The 19,563-nt window shown below is 40.1% G+C and overlaps 1 protein-coding gene across 5 annotated transcripts in view; it reads right to left on the reverse strand.

Annotated features, from left to right (window-relative positions):
• SPATA7 (spermatogenesis associated 7) overlaps positions 1-18,860 on the reverse strand; it is a 38,351-nt gene extending 19,491 nt beyond the window's left edge. Inside the window, exons 1-4 of one of the 5 annotated variants that reach the window (XM_048308003.1) lie at positions 18,751-18,860; positions 6,711-6,791; positions 5,996-6,088; positions 5,066-5,113 (exon numbers count right to left, since the gene is read on the reverse strand). In XM_048308003.1, coding sequence (XP_048163960.1) covers positions 5,066-5,113; positions 5,996-6,088; positions 6,711-6,791; positions 18,751-18,790 — 262 coding nt within the window. In that variant the 5' untranslated portion in view covers positions 18,791-18,860. Of the gene's footprint in view, positions 1-5,065; positions 5,114-5,995; positions 6,089-6,710; positions 6,792-10,513; positions 10,731-11,682; positions 11,781-12,975; positions 13,042-14,480; positions 14,574-18,750 lie in introns of those variants that run through there. The other 4 variants (XM_048308007.1, XM_048308008.1, XM_048308006.1 and 1 more) reach the window with 4 other exon arrangements.
• Between the last annotated feature and the right edge of the window lie 703 nt (positions 18,861-19,563).

Genomic DNA, 19,563 nt, shown 5'->3' on the forward strand with positions numbered 1-19,563 from the left:
CTGTAGATCCAAATAATAAGTCCCTTTAAAAGCCTTATTAGAGACTGAGATTAATTGTATCTCATTAACTACTGTGCTCAAAACCACACAGATTTATAGTATAGTAAGAGAAAATGTACTAGAATATAAGCAAATTAGTGATTCTGTAGATCAGATAAATTCAGTCTGTGAATAGATTCCGTAACTTATTGCGTCCACTCCATGAATCCATCTTCTTGATTTTGTTGTCAGTGAAAGGATGCACAAAGACCATGAATTTCAGATGTTAAACTGTAGCACTCCTCATAAAGAAACTCCTATAAAACACTGATCTATCTGTCACAGAAGGAACACTTTTGCCTAAGCAAATACTCTTTGCAGAGTACACCACACTTCAAAGTAGTGATCACTTTATTCCCCTTTTAGAACACTCTCTCTATAGGCATAATTCTTTTTTCCTGAAATCTAGACTGCACTAGCATTTCAAGACATACTTAGAGTTATAAAACACGTCATAAATCTCGAAGAAACAAACTAATCATACATATCACAGTCCTAGCCAGCTTGAAAGCTCTGCACTTAGAAGGACAGTATGATCTGGAATGCCAGTGGTTGTCCTTTGCTCTGAATTTCCGATTGCTAAATTTATCATGTGTCACATCACGGAACAACTGGCAGTTAACCTTCAAGTTATTTCATTTCTGATGTAAATAATCAATGCAGACGATGAAATATTAAGTTAGATTTAAACTGAGTTCAGTGTGCAGAACAGTATCTCAAAGGAATTATCTAACACTCAGCATTTCCCTACTGTGTTTTTATTTAAGCTATTTTTGCAAACACACTTCCAGTTATTAATTCCCTTTTGAATCCTTTTTAGATAAATCATACAAACATCATCTCAGCTGAGCTTGAAGTGCCTGCAGTGACCATAACTAAAGTGTCCAGTATATCAGCTGGTGATATTACTTCTTCTGCAAGCAAGCTCTTCCTTCTCTAAGAATTTTTACCAGCTCTAGTAAAAATTACTAGTTTTCTAGCTCTACACAAATCCCCAGTACACCATGATTTAAGCACCCTGGGTGACATTTCATCAAATGTAAACTGAATTTTGCCATTGGCTGTAAGTCTAAATCTAAATGCCTTAACATAGAAATTTTTATTTTCATAACTCCAAGAGATGATTTTGCAGTCCTTCTTCACATCTGGTATCAGTAGCACGGTTTCATCAAATAAGGGAGGAACCACCATAAAAAAAGGATGACAAAGTATTTACCAAGAGCTTGATACTAAAGCCTTTCTTGTCTCAAACGGAAAGATATGCCTGTATGAGGGTATGTACTTCAGAAATGTGATACTACTTGGCAAAGCTACTAATGGCAAAATTTGGTCATTGCTAAGGCTTGGAAATAAAGCCCAACAATGAGACAAGAATCCTTCAAAAGCATTTCACAAGAGGCTAGAAGCACTGGATATCCTAAATCCTTCCACCTCTGATGCTCATATGGGGTCCTCATCCAGCAGACACCTCCTATATACTTCTGTCAGCCATATGAAGAACACAGCAGCCTGCCAGCACTTACTGCACAGAATCTGTGGAATGCTGAACCAACCCCGAAGGAAATGTCTAAGCCTGCCCAGGTAAACCTCCATTTGTGTACCCTAGAGAGAGGTCCATTGGGCTTCTAGGTGGCCTTGGGCAGTGATTTTTGTTTCAAGGTACCACTGGGGTAGCTCCCAAGGACAATTTAGACATACTGTACTGAGATAATACTGAAAATAAGTGGAATGCGTAATTTTATTCTTATTCTCTGGTATGCTATGGCTGTTTTGTAATCCTGAGTAATGGTGGACAATTGTATAAAAACAACAGTCCTCCCCATCAGCAGAGAGATAGTAAAGCTGGGTAAATTAGATTAAAAATCAGGGACACATTTTCAATAATAATGATCAATAACTACTGAAACATCTACAAAAGGAAATTATGTTTTCTCTATTTCTTGACCTTTACAAGTCAAGACTGCAGGCTTTTCTTGTTTATGTGTTTTATTTGCCACATTCAGTATGGATGTTAAATTCCATATTAGCACAACTGGATGGAACTTTTGGTCTGCTCAACTCATGATGTTAGACTATATGTTCTAAAGTCTTTTCACAACTACAAGCTGTGAAAAATGTATTTTTGATGTGCATATCTAAAATTAATTACCTCTTATAAAAAAACCCAACACCTTTCCAAAGACATACTTCAACTCTGAAAACACAGGCATTAGAATTACCTGAGTGCTTGAATTTAAAGGGCTTATATTAGTTGCTTATAACTTCCATTTTCAGAAATACATACTTAAGGACAAGATGTAACAGAAAAAATAGGGAAATTTCGTGACAGCTTTTCATTGATCTCTGCTTTTTCATAGTCTGAAACATAGATATGTGTTTACAGGAAAAATTAAGATTTAAATACAGAATTACGTAACAATATGTATTTCTTGATATTTTTGCTTGACCTTAATCCTTTTAAAGAGTAGAAAACCAACACTACTATCACTCTGAATTGTTGCTTCTCCCTATCTCTCACTGCCTTCCCTCCAAGAATTCATGTTCCATCAGGCTAAAACAGATCTATGGTGGGTAACTTCTCAGAACATTTGTTTTCCTTCTTCTCCCCCTGCCCCAGTATCAAGGAGACCTGCATTCCCAAGCACACTAATCGCTGGGTTCAAGCTGTACTATCAATATGCTTTGTGGAAAAACCTCTAAACATATGGGTTGAAAAGTTAGTACTGTTAGAAACCAGGCATGTGTAGCAGCAGCTGTCTTACTTGGCACAGCCTTTGTCAAGTTTTCTGGCACAAGTTTCACAACCACAGACTTCTAATGGCCACTGGTATCAATCAACATGCTTGGACTAATTCTGAACATAGAAGTTTCACATTTCAAGATGTTTCACATTTTAACAACTATTTTAAGTCAGTAAGTCTGATCTAATACACAGGAACATGCTCACTGCTAGCCCAGGGCCATGGCACCTTGGCTGCTTTGCTGCCAGCTAAGATACCAGGAAAAGAACAGTGGAAACTAAATCCACTTAAGGACAGAACACAGTCAGTTGGCCAGGGAGAATGCCAACTACAGTATCATGTTTAATTCTTAAACACTAATGACTGACTCGTGGCAACAACCCCAATGGGAAATACTCACCTGCTATTCTAACAGTACATGAAGCACATTTTCAGGGGATGTTTTTAACTCTATCTGCAAGAATTCTGTTTTGTAACTCTATGCTATTAATAAATCTTATAATTTTAAACTAAATTTACCCCCCTACCCAAAGCTCGAAATAGAGGGGGAACAAAAACCTTATTTGGAATTCAATAAAGATTAAGACAAAGAACACAAAAAGAAAAAAGTAATAATATGCTTCAGTTGAAGCAATGAGAGACAGAGAACTATGGTGAGAATAAAGGCGCAAACCTCTCATCCTCAGTGACACTATACAGATATTGCTGATATTCAACCATATTGAAGTTAAAACTGTGCCTGTATAAATCCTGTGTCTCATCTTCAGCAAGAAAGAAGAAATTGTTTCGAAAATATTCTAAAATCCTTTTCCCATTACTTTTCTCCCTCAGCACATTTTTAACGTTCTTACTGTCTGAGCTATTGGCTGTCATCTCCACATAATCTGTTTCACAAAAGACAGAGGAAGAAAAATGATTCTCCAGTGAATTACCAGAGACTCTACAAATGGTACCTTGCACTGAGCTTAACACCTGAACATGTAACACTTGGTTGCATGACTATTACAGAACAGAAATCTGTATTTCTTGTTGAATAATGCACAGAACTGCAGGGAAAAAATGCAACCACTGTAATTTTAGGTATGAAATAAAATTGAAATAATTTTTAATTTCACTCTAAAAATCTAGAATTTATAAGGATAGTGCAGAAACGGAACAAGGTATGCCTGGGTAGTCTTAACTTTAAATACCATGAAGTCAGTGAGACCAATAATGATGAATTTGAAAGCAGGTGTTTCCCATGGAATTACCTCTTTGATAACAGCAAAAATTTCAGCCTGCACAGCAGAGTTTCTTATCTGTTTGTAAAGGAATCTCAGTCAGATGGAACAGCATATAAAGGAAATCCTGAGGCAGCTTAACTCAGGCTCAAGTCTTTATGCTGAATTACTGAAAAAAGTGCTCATGAAATTAAATCTTTCTGTCAAAAGGATGATTGTTTTCCTAGTTATTCTGGTAATTTTACAAGGTAGTATGACTTTGTTTTGACTGAATTTGATACTAACCACAAAGTATTCTGTCCTTAAAAGATTTAACTTTCCATCCTAAAAGAAGAATTCCATTTTCTCCAGTACCTCACTAGTTGTAACTGAATATAAAATGGGAGAACAAGGAACTTTTTCTAACTGCATTGAAGACAGATAGAAATACACTTCGTTATTTTAACAAACAGCTGCTATTTATCCCCTTTGACTTATATATTTAGTATTTCATAAATCAATTATTTTAAAGTACTGCACTTTGGTTTAACACTATGAAGTGGGGCTACAGTGCTCATATCTTTTAGCAGTGTTAAGAAATGAGACAACTCGCAGAAAAAGTAACTGCAGTTTAATCCAGGCTGTGGGGCTGTGTGCTTGTGTCTGGCTCTGTTTTCTGCAAAATGGAACAAGAAGCTGCAGCCCCAGTCCCCAGGTGCCTACCCTCCTAAAATTCCTCTTTTACCTGGCACTACTTGTTCTCTTCTTGTGAGTTCAAGCTTACATCCTCTCATACAATAGGAGAAAATTCACCCAGCTGCATGGGCGAAAAGGATCCTAAGCAAATGAATTGTCATGCTAAGCACAGCTAATCACTGACAGCCCAGATCCATCTCTCCAGCATTCCATTTGCTGCAGATTCCTACAAGTAGCTGAAGAATAATATGAAAGCTGAATAAACAAGCAGATACATGAATGTTCAATTACGGGTTATGTGCTATTGTTACTCTTCTATGCTGGCTTTTTTGTTTTGCTAAGTTAGTTTTACAGAAGCATTTGCAGAATCAACATAAAACAAAGACTTACATTTGATGCTGGTCAACCTACTTTTGGGCACTGAACAGTCTACAGCTGCTGAAAAAAAGAAAAACACCAAATGTCAGTGATTCAGAATTTACTTAGTGTATGTGATATCTAGAAAAATGTAGTAATAAACCAACACAGAACAAAGACTAATTTAATTCTTCTCTATTTTAAAACATGCTAGTTACTGTGTACTTAAAGTATTAGGTTGACACTAATACAGTCACAGGATTTGTGAGATAAAGCTGTTTGGATAAAATACATACTTAAAGGAAGAATCATTACTTAAATGAAGACTCCTTTCAAAAGGTTTACCTGCATACCTGAGGATACTGAGTATGTTACATGAGAGATAACATTGTGAGTATTGTATTTTTGAGTATGGACTCTGGCAGTAACATGATTTTCCCAGTTGTGAACACACAGGGCAATTTTCAAAGTCCTTAGAACTCACTACTACTATTCATTGAAAGATCAAAAAAAAAAAAAGAAATTCTTGAAATAAATATAAAAAATAAAAAAGACATAGTGGTCTGAGTTCAACTAGAAATCTTCTGCCTTCATTCTTAAAATAATTTCTGTATGTTTTCTCTTATGACTATCACGATGACTTTCAGTTCAGCCTATTATTTCATAACGCATTATTTCATCAAAAGCAGAATGAAGCCAATAGAGCACAAAGTGCTCTAAAATTAAGGCAGGATCTTTGGTAACACTTAAGGAAAATGTTTTCATACAAAACTTCCCATCTCAGTAATACAAAAGTATTATTAAGTAGCAGCCACATCTCCTTGTTGACACCAGTTTGGGTTAGAAAAAGTAACAACAGTAACCTTCCTACAATCCAGTTCATTCCTTCTTGGTATGAGCCTATTCTGAGAGACTGAACTAAATCGAGGGGGACACAGTTCATTCATACATGCACATTTTTACCTTTGGCTGAAAGGATTCTGTTATAATGAAACACCATGTGATCTCTGATCAGGTATTGGCCAGTTAGACTTCGAGAGGAGTCAATGCAGAAAGCTGTAAGATTAAAATATACCTGAACATTAGAGAGGCAAATAAAAGAATACTATGTTTTAAACAGTTATTAACTGCAATTCAAAATCACAAACTTTGGAACAGTGTTTGCTTAACTTCTTTGCTCAAAGGCAGTTTTTTTACCAGTTACTATTACATTAAATCATCTTGCCTCCTTTTTTTTCCCCAATGAGCCATTAACACAATAAATAGCTACAAAAGTGGCTGAAATTGGACTATGAAAATGTTAACATAGAAACTTCCCATTTCTTCACTCTATGTTCTTCTGAAAAAAAAAAGGTATCTGAGGTGTCAGTATGGCACAGAAGTATACACTAGCCCATGTAAACTACTGATTGTAAAGGAATATGTATGTTACAGCTAATACAGATGGGACACCTTTATATATTTATCTTGCTATCAATTTGTAGCCAGCAGTACAGTCAAGGCAAAACTTATTCCTTAAAAGTATTTTCAGTAATGCATACTAAATGTAGGTACCATTAAACTTCTCCAAACAAAAGCTCAATGCAAAAGTTTTTATTAAAACATTTTAATCATAAAATCAATGAATTCACATAAAAGGAACCAGGTCGACCTTCTGGTTAAAGTACATGTTACTTACCATTACTCTTAGTACTTAAGTGTCCTTTAAATGGACTTGCTGGTCCACATCTGGGAATGACAACAGGTGAGTATCCACTTGCTTTAACAAAACATCAAACAAAAACCCAAAGTTAGAAAAAAAATACCCCCACATATTTTTACAGACAAGATAAAGTCTTTCTCCAAAGAATTCATGAATGGTTCTAGTCGATCTTTTTCAAAATCTTACTCAATCATTTTATTATCGCTGAATTACATGTGTAGTTAAATAACAATCTAAGCACCAAGATACAATGAGAGTGCTCTCAGTGGTTCACGGAGTTAAACAGCAGAACAGAGCATCAGAACATGCACTGCATGTTGCACAAGACGGTTAATCTGGTGTTTTAAATTTTAATTAGTAGAGATTGCAGCAAAACGAATCATTCATTTAACAATGTTTTAACATTATTTCTCCAAAGACCTTATAAAAAAGCCATACTGTACTAAATTTTTAATAACTAGGACTAGTATAGGAAGCCATAAAAAGTATCATAAAAAAAAGAAAATGAAAATCATTATCCTGTTGTGAAATGACACTAAATCTGGATCAACAGATTCAATCTCCTTTCTTACAAAGCATAAATACCAGGGCAATCTTGAATTACTTTTGTACTTTGAAAAGCCAGCCTTTATACAGTACAGGCTTCTGTGGATTTACAGTATTAGAGGTGGTGTTTGCAATAACAGTGCTCTCACTTCTTTTGCTGTGAAGTTGCCAGACCAGCAGTTGAAAAGGGACAAGGAAAAAAAAGAAAAAAACTACCGATTTTTTCAACACTATCCTGCAACTGTTTTAACTTTATACTGTTACCTTTAAAGCCAAAGGACAACATTCCTGCTCATCTGTATCAATTGCAAATGGCTCATTCCCCTCACAGTACAATCCTTCCTTATCTCTATTTGTGATTTAAACATACATAGGGACAAAACAGTGACAATTTTAAAAAAAAATACTAAAATTCCAAACATACAGTAAGAATTTAAGAGATTTGTTAGATTCAGAATGTTTCCACAATGACTGCAAACCTTTGCCAATAAAGGCTTTCTTTCCTGTTAAAGTATTACATTCTCTACCATACACTGTTACATACAAGTGGTATTCACGGTCTAGCTGGATCCACCCCGAAACCTGTGGCTTCCTGAATTTACAATATTCACGTGTTGGAAGAATGCAAGTCTTTGGGAGGACCCGAATGTTAGAGTATAAAATTCAGTTGATAGAATTTTCTCCTAATGATAAAACCTCCCATGCAAATACCTGCAATCTAAATTACAGCAGACATCTGAGAATCAGAAGTGTTTCAGTCACAGTTGCTGTAATAATCTAAATATTTCACTGTTTTCTGTGCTTCAGAGCTAGGCTATAATTCCAGAGGGAAGCACCTCTGGTATTGTTAGGTAAATGCTTACAATGCCACCTCCAACTCACCCTTATCTGACAGAATCCTAGAAAGGTAAGCATGATCACCTTAAAACAAAGAGAGACATTGCTCTAACTACAACTGATTCTCTTCAAGTAAGCTAAATGACTTTGTCCCGGGTTAAACACCATCAGGGACACTCAGAAAACTGTTGCTTTTACTGTCTTCAGCTGGAGACACAACTGTTCAGCACTGCAAAAGACCAGACTTTGAAATGGTCACTTGCTTTGCATCACCAGCAGATGGCACAGTGGAAATTCTACCGGAAAAACTACTGTCTGCTGGTTCTGTCCTTTACATTTAACTTGTATCCGGCTTGCGGGAAAGGAGAAGGGAGGAAAAAACAAGTATTTCATAGGCAAGAAAAACTGTCAGAAAGCACCAGGAGGGACAACTTAAAAATATTTCTTTGCCCTCTATTTTGACTATGGACATGCAGACAGCACAGAAATCACTCCAAATCCACACAGAAAACCCCAACTGACAAAAGTTCCAAAGGCACTACAAACACAACACCATTTGTCAAGATGCCACGGCTTTTGATCAGGCACTTATGTTCCCTGCACTGTGTTCCCAAATCCCAGTTTCTCCTGCATGTTCTAACTTCTGTGCCAGCAAGGAAAATTTTCAAGTCCCCAGTCCAGAGGGATTAGCAACCCCACCCCTACTAAATGCAAGATAACACATACAAACATGTTGTAATAGAACAGACTCATCAGATTTTAGGATACCCTTGAAATGCCAGGGTTACAGCCCCACTAGTACCTGGGCTCCTTGAAAACTTTCACATCATTAACAAATAACATTTTCTTGCTGTTTAGAATATTTCCTTGCTGGGTAAAAGTTTATGCTGAACAGATTTAGTATCTGGTTGGATTCTAAGTGTGCTCTATCCTGGCAAACTACATTTTCTTACAGCTTCAATTAAATGCAAGTCTTGTGATGAAGAGATAAAGCAGAACTTGTGATGAAAGCTTTTCCTATGGTCCTCCTGTGGTATCCCATGGTGCTTGCTCCTACACTCTCAATCTCAGGCTAAAAAAATGTGACTCAAATGTCTCTGTAACGTATTCATCACTGAGCGTATTTGAGGCTCTCTCTTTGAACCAGCTGTTTCCACAAAACATGTAGAAAATTTGTCAAAGAAACTAATTTGGCTAAAATAATGCTTAGCACTATTGAAACAGAGATGGCAACAAATAATAACCAATTACAGGTTGTTTCACATACATGTTCCTTCAAATATACCTCTTCTACACTGAGGTCAACTTAAAATACCCTCCCCATACCTTCAGTCTCAAACTGCTCTATAAAATGCCAAATATTTATAATGAAGAAGCATGTCGCTAATGTCAGAGAAGAAACTGGAGGATTTGATACGTGCAGGCTATTTCTACCTTACTGAAGTAAGGTAGAAAGTGTTAATGGTCAAATGTTTCACAACTATAATTTCAGGTTGTCTTTTGACTTGAATGGGTATTTATTTGGATTCAGGCTGTGTTTTCAAAGTTATTTGCACAACAGCACAAACAAACTGAAGGCTTAGATATGTGAAGAGAATTTTAAAGGAGAAGGTGGGATTTTCAGTAATTTACATCTAATCGAATATAAACCAAACAATGGGAAGATAACTAAAAAAATATCTTTGATATATGATACATGTAACTATCTGATCTAAATATAAATTTCCTTATAGATGTAAGCGGACTGTCCATACTGAATATAAAATCAAGATTGTCACACTAAGTGTTCTCCTAAAGTACAGAGAGCAAAAAAATTAAAACTTCTAAAAATTTATTTGATCTTTAGTTCCTTCTGTGACATTAAGCAACAATGAAGACAAAAAATAAAAAAAGCTTTCTCTAAAATTTTTTCCAGCTGGTATCTAACGTCAGTAATAACTACATTATTCCAAAGAGAATTTAAAGATATTTTGTTTAAATTATATTTTTAATTTAAAATACATCCTATCTTAATTTCTAATTTAACAGTATTAAAATAATAAGAAATTGGTGGCTTACTTTTTTCCTGGTTGTTAGTGGATAGGCAGAATTTATGGAAATGACTTTTCTACAAAGCCATTTCAGATTTGGAACATGAATATGTACCAGTCTTTCATTACCATGCTCTCCCAGAAAAGATTTTAAACACAAGTATTAGACTTACTGTTATTATAACAAGCATGTACTTCAGTCATAGCAAAGAAAAATTAAATAAATAAATACATCTATCATGCTACCCTTACCCACCAAGACTTGCTACTTAAAAGATAATCCATAAAAAATACAGAGACCTTAGGTGGGATATTGGATACAGGCATCTAAATCTAGCACTGCAAGACATAAAAGCTTCACTTAACTGTGCAGAGACATGTGAACACTGTAACTTCCAAAGGGCAGCTCCCAGACCTTAGCCTGGGTTCAAACAACCCTCAGCCCCAGATGGATTTAGACCTCAGGTCTCCCCAGCTGTTCCAGAGGAATATGCTCATCATTCTGCCAAGACATTAACCCTTTTCGTGCAGTGGCTCCAGGACTCTTGCATTCCCAGCTCTATAGTGGCCTCCTCTCAGCTGGCAATGCAGAAAGCACCTCTGTCTCTAACAGACTAGAACTACACCATTTGCATGGGATTTGATCCCTCTGAGCCTGATAAGGACCTAAGCTGACAAATCCTTTGCAAACACTCTAGCCAATACAGTGATTTATAAAGGCTTGGTATTCTTGCTTCTTTCACTGCCAACCTGTCTTCTTTTTTCCTTCCCTAATATCTCAATGCTCTAAACCAGAAATAGTTAAAGGAACATCTTTGTCCAAGCGCATAATTCAGGCAACAACATGCAGAAGGTTTGTGCTGTGAATTTCATACAAGTCAAGGATATCTACCACTACTACCCTTATTCTACCAACCAGTTTTATGATCTTTTCAGTGGGCTTCCTCCAATGAATTCACTCTTCTAACTCTACACAACTAACAGTACACTACAGCACTAAAGCTGTACACATGCTGAGGAAAGAACAAAAGCAGTTTAAATAATCTCTGTGAAATCCCAAATGACTTTGAGCAGTATGGAAGCTCCTTTAAGGATCTAATCTAATATGTCTGACAAGACCATACTTAAAGGAATTACATTATGACCCTAAATACATGTTCCTCTCCTTTTGGTACTATGAGAATTTTTAAATGAGAGTATCCATTAATTCTTTATGCTACAAAAATTGTTGTATATATGAATATAACACAGAAATATACAGAGTAAAGACTGATATCTCAGAGTACATTAAAAGATTAACCTGGTTAAGAAAGTCCATATTGGATTTAAACTTAATTTATTTAAATAAGAAACTAATTTTTCTACTTTTAACTATTTTCCCTTCATATTAGCATGATATACTTAATAAAAACAAAAAAAATTCTTCTATTAGTAATACTACTAACGAGGTCTGCTTTCCTAGTCCTGTAGCTTACATCTTTGTACCATCCCCCTAAACTCCTTTCAGTGTCCCCAATTTGCTGCCTTTTCCTTACCTGTGGTCATTCCTCCCCTCAAACACCCCCTACTTGCTCAGCTGTGGCTGACGAGGTGCTATAGAACTACAGTTGATCATCTACTTTAAGCTTCTTTGGTCGCTTATCCTTGGCTGCCTAGTTCTTAACCTCTACTTATGTATCTGGGAATGAACACAGAACACAATGAGTTTCTTTAAAAAATGTGTATTAATTTGTTGGGTTTTCTCCTACCCAGCCACTAGGTAATACTAATGCTCCTAGTTGTTACTCACAGACAGGTGAAGTTGGCAAATAGATGCAGAATCAGATAGAAGAAAAGGCCAGCAGAGAGCAGACTCCTTCTTGAGGAGAACAGGTTGAAACACAGCAAGTGTCCACTACTTTTCTCCAGCACCTATGCAATCATGAGAGACCTTCAAACACGGCTTTAGATTTAGCCACTTACTGAATGCAGATAGCATTCCATTTTATTTGAAAGTTACAGTGAGGCAAAACGAGCATGTCACTATCACACCTGTATTTTCTTTCCTGTTCATGAAAGTGAAACAGAAGCCTCTTGGACCCCTTTCTGGTTTCACTGATAACAGAACTCCTATCAATTCTGCAAGTATAAAGTCTTACATGTGAAGCCAGCTTTAAAAGAATCACAGTTGATTTGTTAATAAACAGCAGAATCCACCAGCAGAAAGAATAGTCATTATTATATTTTCTGAAGCAAACCTCAATGAATAGAGCCAAGACATCACACTACCCTAATTTTGAAATAAAGTCCCAAATGTTCCATCTGAATTTTGCATGGGATCATTTGTGTCAGAGGCAAAATATGATGACAAGGATACACCCCCTGACATGCACTATACATAACTTTCTAAGCCATTAATTAGATGGGTGCTATTTATACACTTACTATGCTGGATTATACAAAAGCTCTTCTTTACACATACTCTCAATGCCTAAGAGTTAGGTCTCTCAGACATTTAGAATTAATAATCTTACAGTATTCTGTATAAATTAAAACCATGCAACCAAAATTGTATTTCAGTTTCAAGAGTCAAACCCTCCTCTGAAAAATTTAAGAAATATAATGAAATAGAACAGTAGCCTTGAGTCATATTTCATGAAATCATTCTTTAAAAATATTTGTTAAAATTTGTCTAGCTACAAGCTTCAGCAAGGGAAGTTTTGGATGCAAGCTATTGCTCTATTCATACTCCAAAAGCAGAAACAAACAGCTGTGTGTATCAGTAGCACATTTTGTGATATGAACTGCAGGCAGAAGCAAATGAATTTATGTCAGTTTGCTACAACTACCTGAAAGGAGGCTGTGATTAGGTGGGTGTTAGACTCTTCTCTCAGGTAACAAGTGACAGGATGAGAGGAAATAGCCTTGTAGTGGTTTGGTCCAAAATACTCACTACTGTTTACCTTCTGTGAGATAAGAATTAGGAGAAATGCAAAGCAGGCACCAAACTTGAAAGAATATAAAGAAGTTTATTAACAGACCTAAAAGAAGGAAAAAAAAATACCACACCTTCAGAACTCTTCTCCTCCCCCCACCTTCCTCCCTTCTCCCAGTGACAATGTAAAAAGACAACCCTTGAGATGTTCAGTGTGTTACCACTTCCATAATAACCTTGTTCAGTCCATTTAGGAAGAGGAGTCTCTCTTGCCCCTGCTATGAAAACATTATCACAACGAGACGGCCGCCCGGGTTGGTTCTCTGCTCGCATGTGAGTCTTTTCCCTGACTTGCAGCTTTTCCCACAACTGCTTTCGAGGGTCCACTCTTGAATTACTGGGGTACAATTTTAAGGTTGAGCCGTTCAGAAACAAAAGTTCTCTTCACCCATCTCTGGGAGCATTTCATCTCTAAGAACAGAGGCCCTTCTCCTTCCCTGGGAGCAAAGGGTCTTCCTCATCTTCATCTCTAGGACTATCTCTGGAAGCATCTCCAGGAACTGAGGTCTTCTCGTTTTTCCATTTGGAGCAAAAGTCCTCATTGCTTCCATCTCTCCCTGTTCAAACTGCTCATGAAATTACAGCTGCTTCAGCATCTGCCTATCTCAGCACAGGTGCTTTTGCTCACAAGTACAAGTTGAATGCTCCACCCCCTGTTGGGGTGGCTCAGCCTGCTCTCGGGCTGAAACCATCAAATGTCAGTCACCAGAAGAGATCACTGAGGTCTAGGTTACCTCCCCCTGTTGGCTCCCAATCCTAAATTACCTCCCCCTGTTCCAGAAAGTTCTCCCTTTTTTAGCTATTAATTGGTTCCCTGTTATGACTCCTGCCTCCCTGTTTTCCCCATTTGTTCTGAAAAATTGTATCCTCCCCTCTGCTTGTACCCCATTGGTTGTTTTCCCTTTCCCTGCCTTACTCCACCCCCCCATAAAGGGGGCTAGCCCGTGTCTCCTCAGGGCTTTTGCTGGTCCCTGGTCCTTCCTGCAAATAAACCTGTTGGAACTCACACCAGAAGCCCCTCTCGCCTTCTTTGCCTCCGGGCTAACGCCAGCCTGATCATCGGCTGCCTGACGTGCTTCCTCTGAGGAGGAGCCAGCGCACGCACCCATCTCACGCTGATTCCACTGAGCCGTCCAGCGAGGACGCTGTGGAGGCCAACGCTGCGTCCCCTCTGCCCGAGGGCACGCCGGGGCTGGTGCTGACAAGCCCCCGGTTGCGTTAACCCCCCATGCCTTCACGAAATTACAACGGGTACTCTGATACATCATAGCTTTACAACAGAATTTCAGCTTTAAGCATCTCCTCTTTCTTCTCCCTCACGTTTTCAGCTCTTCACAGCACTAAAAGGGTTAATCTCACCCGGGCCTTGCAGCTAGAATGTCACTTATCGCTGCTGGTCACACGATCTCTGCCGGACAGCGGTGCAGCTCCAGCTGAATCTTGGCTGTACTGGAGAGGGGCAGCCGAGCCGCTCCGGCTGCCCACAGCAGGGCTGGGGGGGGGGGTTCCGCGGGTGGAACAGGGACCATCAGCTCCAGGATGGCCGTGGCCCGCTGGCCCCCGCACGGGGCCCGCAGCCACCTGTCCCAGCACCAGAAACGAGACAGAGAGGCTCTGCCCTGGGGTTTGTGTATTCTTAAGTGTGGATCACAGAGGTGGTCACAACTTTAAGTGGCTTAAAGAATTGTCCATATTCAAACTGGCCAGCTGATAGGTTCTGTCAGGTCACAGAGGAAGCTGTAAGCACCCCTTTGCAAGAACATCACTTCTGGGACTATGCTTGCTAACCCATGACATGCCTCAAGTTTTGTCAGGGGAGGTTTAGATTACATATTTGGAATTTTTTTTCATGGAAAAGGTAGCAAAGCACTGGAACTGATTGTCTGAAGAAGCTGTGGAGTCACCATCCCTGGTAGTATTCAAATAATGTGTAGATACGGCACCAGAGGACACGTTTTAATGGTGAACATGGTGGTGGTACTAGGTTGATGGTTGGACTTGAACATAAAGGTATTTTCCAACCTTAAGAACTATATGATCACTGGCTTGGGCAGCGCCTCTAGAATTAGCAGTGGCACCAGCAGTTTCTGATTTTCTAGAAGGGTCTGTGAGGGATGGTGTTCTAGAAGTGACTGTATGCTGCTACTCAGTAATATGTGAACAACAACCAATTTTCATTACACAGATTGGAAACTTCTGTCTTAAAAGTTGCCAAGTGTTGTACCAACTCCGCTGTGGGAATGGTGCTACTACTCAAGGGTGGTAGAACACGAGCACACCCTACACAACAAACGCATGTGCTGGCTTCTACTGCTACACGAAACTCTGTATTACATCACCTCATGAACATGAAGTCTGAAAGTGTTTCAATATCTACTGTCAAACTGGCCAGGAGATAAAACATATTTATACCTAAGTGTATAGACACACTTTACATAGATTCTTCTACATATATGGAAAAAACTCTCTAGCTAGTATAATCTGCACCTACAAAGATGTCCCCTCCCTCATCCACCTGCTCCTATTTCTACCTGGAAAGACATTATCAAAACTCTAATGCACAGCCAGCCCCACCCAAAATGGAGAGCAAAGAAACCCTGACCCACTGTGCTTCAGAGTTCAGAGAAAGCTGCAGGATATAATCTGGAGCAAAGAGGCTACTAGCGTTAATGGTTTGAACACTGTTTACTGTAACAGGTATTTCTCCTGAAGCATGCAAGAAATCTTCAATAAAATGGGAGCAGTTAGGCATTTAAGTCATTATACAAATTTAAGTTATTTGCTGAATGGAGACAGGATTTTAAGCGCATTAAGTGACTAAAACTCACTTAATAGACTATTTTGACTAATGGTTAAATTAAGGATAGGTTTTAAGAGATTTACTGAGTGAACGTTTTAATTTGGTAAAAAGTTAAGAACAGTGATTAACATTTCTCAATTTCAGTTAAAATTAATACGTTTCAAATAAAACTTCTAAATGCCCTTCCTTCTTTGAAGATGTAACTAGATTATTTTTCATCTTTCTTATTGGTAAAAGAAAACTTCAGCTTCTGAAAACGGAACTGGTGCTACCAAACTAGTAATTTAGTAAACTTAATAAGCTGTTTGTTCAAGTGGCAAAAGAACGAATAAAACCCCTGTAGTTCACAAGTCTCTGTGTTAACACCCTTTCAGCTCTAGTCAGATTAATGCAAGGACTAGTACTTAATGCAAGGACTTCCTACAATGCAGGAAAAATCTAAATAAGATGGTGTTGTCTGCAAACATGTTAAGCATTTTAATTTTCTTTTAAAATCCTGGAAGCCTGTGCAAACTGCCTAAACCTAATAGCAGCCTCCATGCAGCAGTAATGATGAGTTCCCCATTGCTGTAAGGTAAAAGTGGCACAAATGTGTGTCATTGATTAACAGTAAGTGCACGATGCTGTTAGGTATTGCTGTTCAGGTACATGTTCCCACTGGCTGTGGGAATTAAACAGCCCAATGCAGAAGACTGGATTTAAACAACAAAACTGGTTTAAAATTACAGTATTCAGATTATTTGAGGTCATACTATAAATCTGTGAGTATATTAACTGACTCCTGAAATTACTACAGTAAATAACTTCGAAATTTATATCTGGAATAAGGGAAAAACATAACGGATTAATTCTTCAACATTTCTAAGGGGGGTTAAAAAGCCTCAGCCTTATTTGAACTTTGACAAGACTACATACAAATCCTATATACCCCAATATATTTTAAAAAAAAATTGTATTTGCTCACTGTTCTTACTAGAAAAAACAAGCCCTGATAAAAAACAAGTATAAAATTTTGGTTCTTTCTCTATGATGAGGCTAAGTCTGAACAAGAAACTCTGCATGGCATGCAACCAGGACATGGAATAGGGTATCCCACCTCCTCTGTATTAACGTTTTAGATACAACTCTTTTGAGAAACCATAAATACGATGTGCTCTCCCCCTTTCATGAACTGCAAGCAACCCAATGGCTGCTCTGCCAAGTTTGCTCAGGCACACAGATTTCCAGCTCAGCTCAGTGTATTAGTCTCTCTGCCTGTGCTAATCCTTGCTCTCAGTAGAATCCTTCCTGCGTGCCTGAGAACTCACGCACTGGGCTGTTCAGTCACACACTTCTGCCTCCATTGTAACCTCCTATGCAGACAAGCAATGGCTTTCCAATTTAACAGACACACAGTAATTTTTCCCTACTTTTGAACTTTCTTTTTTTGTTAAACATTAGTCAGTCAAACAAAGCTTGGCTACAAGCTGAATGAAATTTAGATCCTGCATCCTATTTATTCCCATTTTATGGTCAACAGACGATCAGCACGCTTTCTGATTGTCTATAAAAATATTTTGACAACCATAAGAATTGTCAGAAAAAGGATGTATTTGTCATAGAACTGCCTTCACACTATGTAAGACAGCATAAAAATTGGGTGCACAAGATTCTAGTTTTTGCTCTGAATTTCATATTCCTACGTAATATTAGAATTTATGTTGGAACTATACTTTGATATCAGACATCTTCTGAAGTGGCATCTGTCACTGTCTCCAAAGATTGGAAACGACACCGAGATGCAACACAACAGCATGTTATCTCAAACGGCTCTGACCTTATGCAGCTCTATGTGATCTTGACATTACAGTGCAGCACTGAATAATTCCTACCATTGTTTTACATTATGCATGTAATCCAGTTCATATCTAAAAATATTTTGGGTACTTTCCAAGAGCCACAGTTGGCTTATGCAAGCATTTTTGCATGTTTATGCCTCTTTTTATCAGGAATAACAAATGCCCCGAGGACTGTTCAGAGGAACAGGGCACCAGGCCACGGATGGTTAAATGTGGGTAAGTTATCACTTTATGAGACCTTTAAAACTTTTGAGTCTTTTATTTTTCAACTACACTTACATTAAAATCCCACCAAACCGAAACACTTGTATCTACAGCCAAACGCCATGGGATGTTGTACACACAGCGTACAATCCATAATAATCTATGAATAACAGCTTTGGAGAAAATGAAAACTGATTAAGAAAAAAAGCTGGCACAGAAATCGGCCTCGCAAACGCGGCGGCCGATGCCGGCAGCTTGAAGCGCTGCCAGCAGCAGCACTCCCATGCCACTACAATAAGGAGGCACCGTGCGATGACGGCTCTAGGACAGACAATTCCAGGCCCCGGCTCTCGGAGGATTACAGCCCGTCACGGGCTGTACGCGTCCCCTTTCACAGCCGCGGCACTCGGCCCTTTCCACCGCCGTCCCACCGCCTCGCCCGCTCGCTCCCCACGCGGGGCGGCCGGGCCGGCACAGCTCGGGGCGGCCGCGTGCGACAGCAGCGAGGCGCGATCCCCCCGAGCGCCGCTGCCGGAGCCACGGCGGCTCGGGCGGCTCCCTGCCCTGCAGGCTCCCTGCCGGCTCCTCGCCATCACCACACGCCAGCGGGGAAAGAGGAGGCGCCGCCTGCCTCCAGCCCCGGCCGAGATGGGCCGCGCCCCACACTCCGACGGCCGGCAGGGAGGAGGGAGGCCAGAAGGCAGCGCATCCCCCGGGCCGGCAGCCCCCGCCCCGCCGCGGCCAGCGCTCCCCGCTCCTCCCGGAGCCACCACCGAGTCCCCCGCACCTTGGCTCCGCCTGCCGCCGTTCTCCATCTTCAGCCCCATGATCCCGGCCGGGCCCGAAGAGGCGGCGCCGGCCGGCGCCCGGCTCGGCGGCTGCGGCGGTTCGTCCCGCGCTGCGGGGGGGGCGGGGCGCGGGCCGGGCCCGCCGGGCCCCGCCTTGGCCGCCGCGGCGTTGCCATGGCGGCGGGAGCGCGGCGGGAGCGCGGCGGGAGCGCGGCGGGAGCGCGGCGGGAGCGCGGCGGGAGCGCGGCGGGAGCGCGGCGTTGCCATGGCGGCGGGAGCGCGGCGTTGCCATGGCGGCGGGAGCGCGGCGGGAGCGCGGAGGCCTCGCCGCGGGCGGTGCCCGCGCCCGCAGCCCCAGCCCGGGCAGGCGGAGGGGAGGGGCCGCATTGCAGCCCGAGAAGGTTTTGTCCCTCTCGGTGAACAGGCCCTCATTATCTAAGCCTTTTTCTTGTAGACTTGACGGGAAGCTGAAGAATAATGAATGCCCCGGAGAAACTTACGGCAAAGTGCTCATATTTCAGGGAACGAGGGACAAAGCGAGAGCCTAGAACGTTCCCAGTGCGTTACACTGAAGAAATTAATTCTCAATGTCTTTGAAAATGAACAGCACCTTAGAAATGAACCACAAAATAAAGTTTTGAAAAGCAGCCTTTGATCCCACCACTGATTAATGTATGTGCGCCGATGTGCTGGATTGAACTTTCTGAAGAAGCCATAGGATTTATTTACATTTTGTCTGACAGGTTGCTATTTTCCTTAATGTGAAATCTTTGAGGGCTTTTGTACTTTTTGTGTGAAGATTTTTCTCACTG

Source organism: Corvus hawaiiensis, chromosome 6 (assembly GCF_020740725.1).
Source record: "Corvus hawaiiensis isolate bCorHaw1 chromosome 6, bCorHaw1.pri.cur, whole genome shotgun sequence".
Classification (NCBI taxonomy): Eukaryota; Metazoa; Chordata; class Aves; order Passeriformes; family Corvidae; genus Corvus; species Corvus hawaiiensis.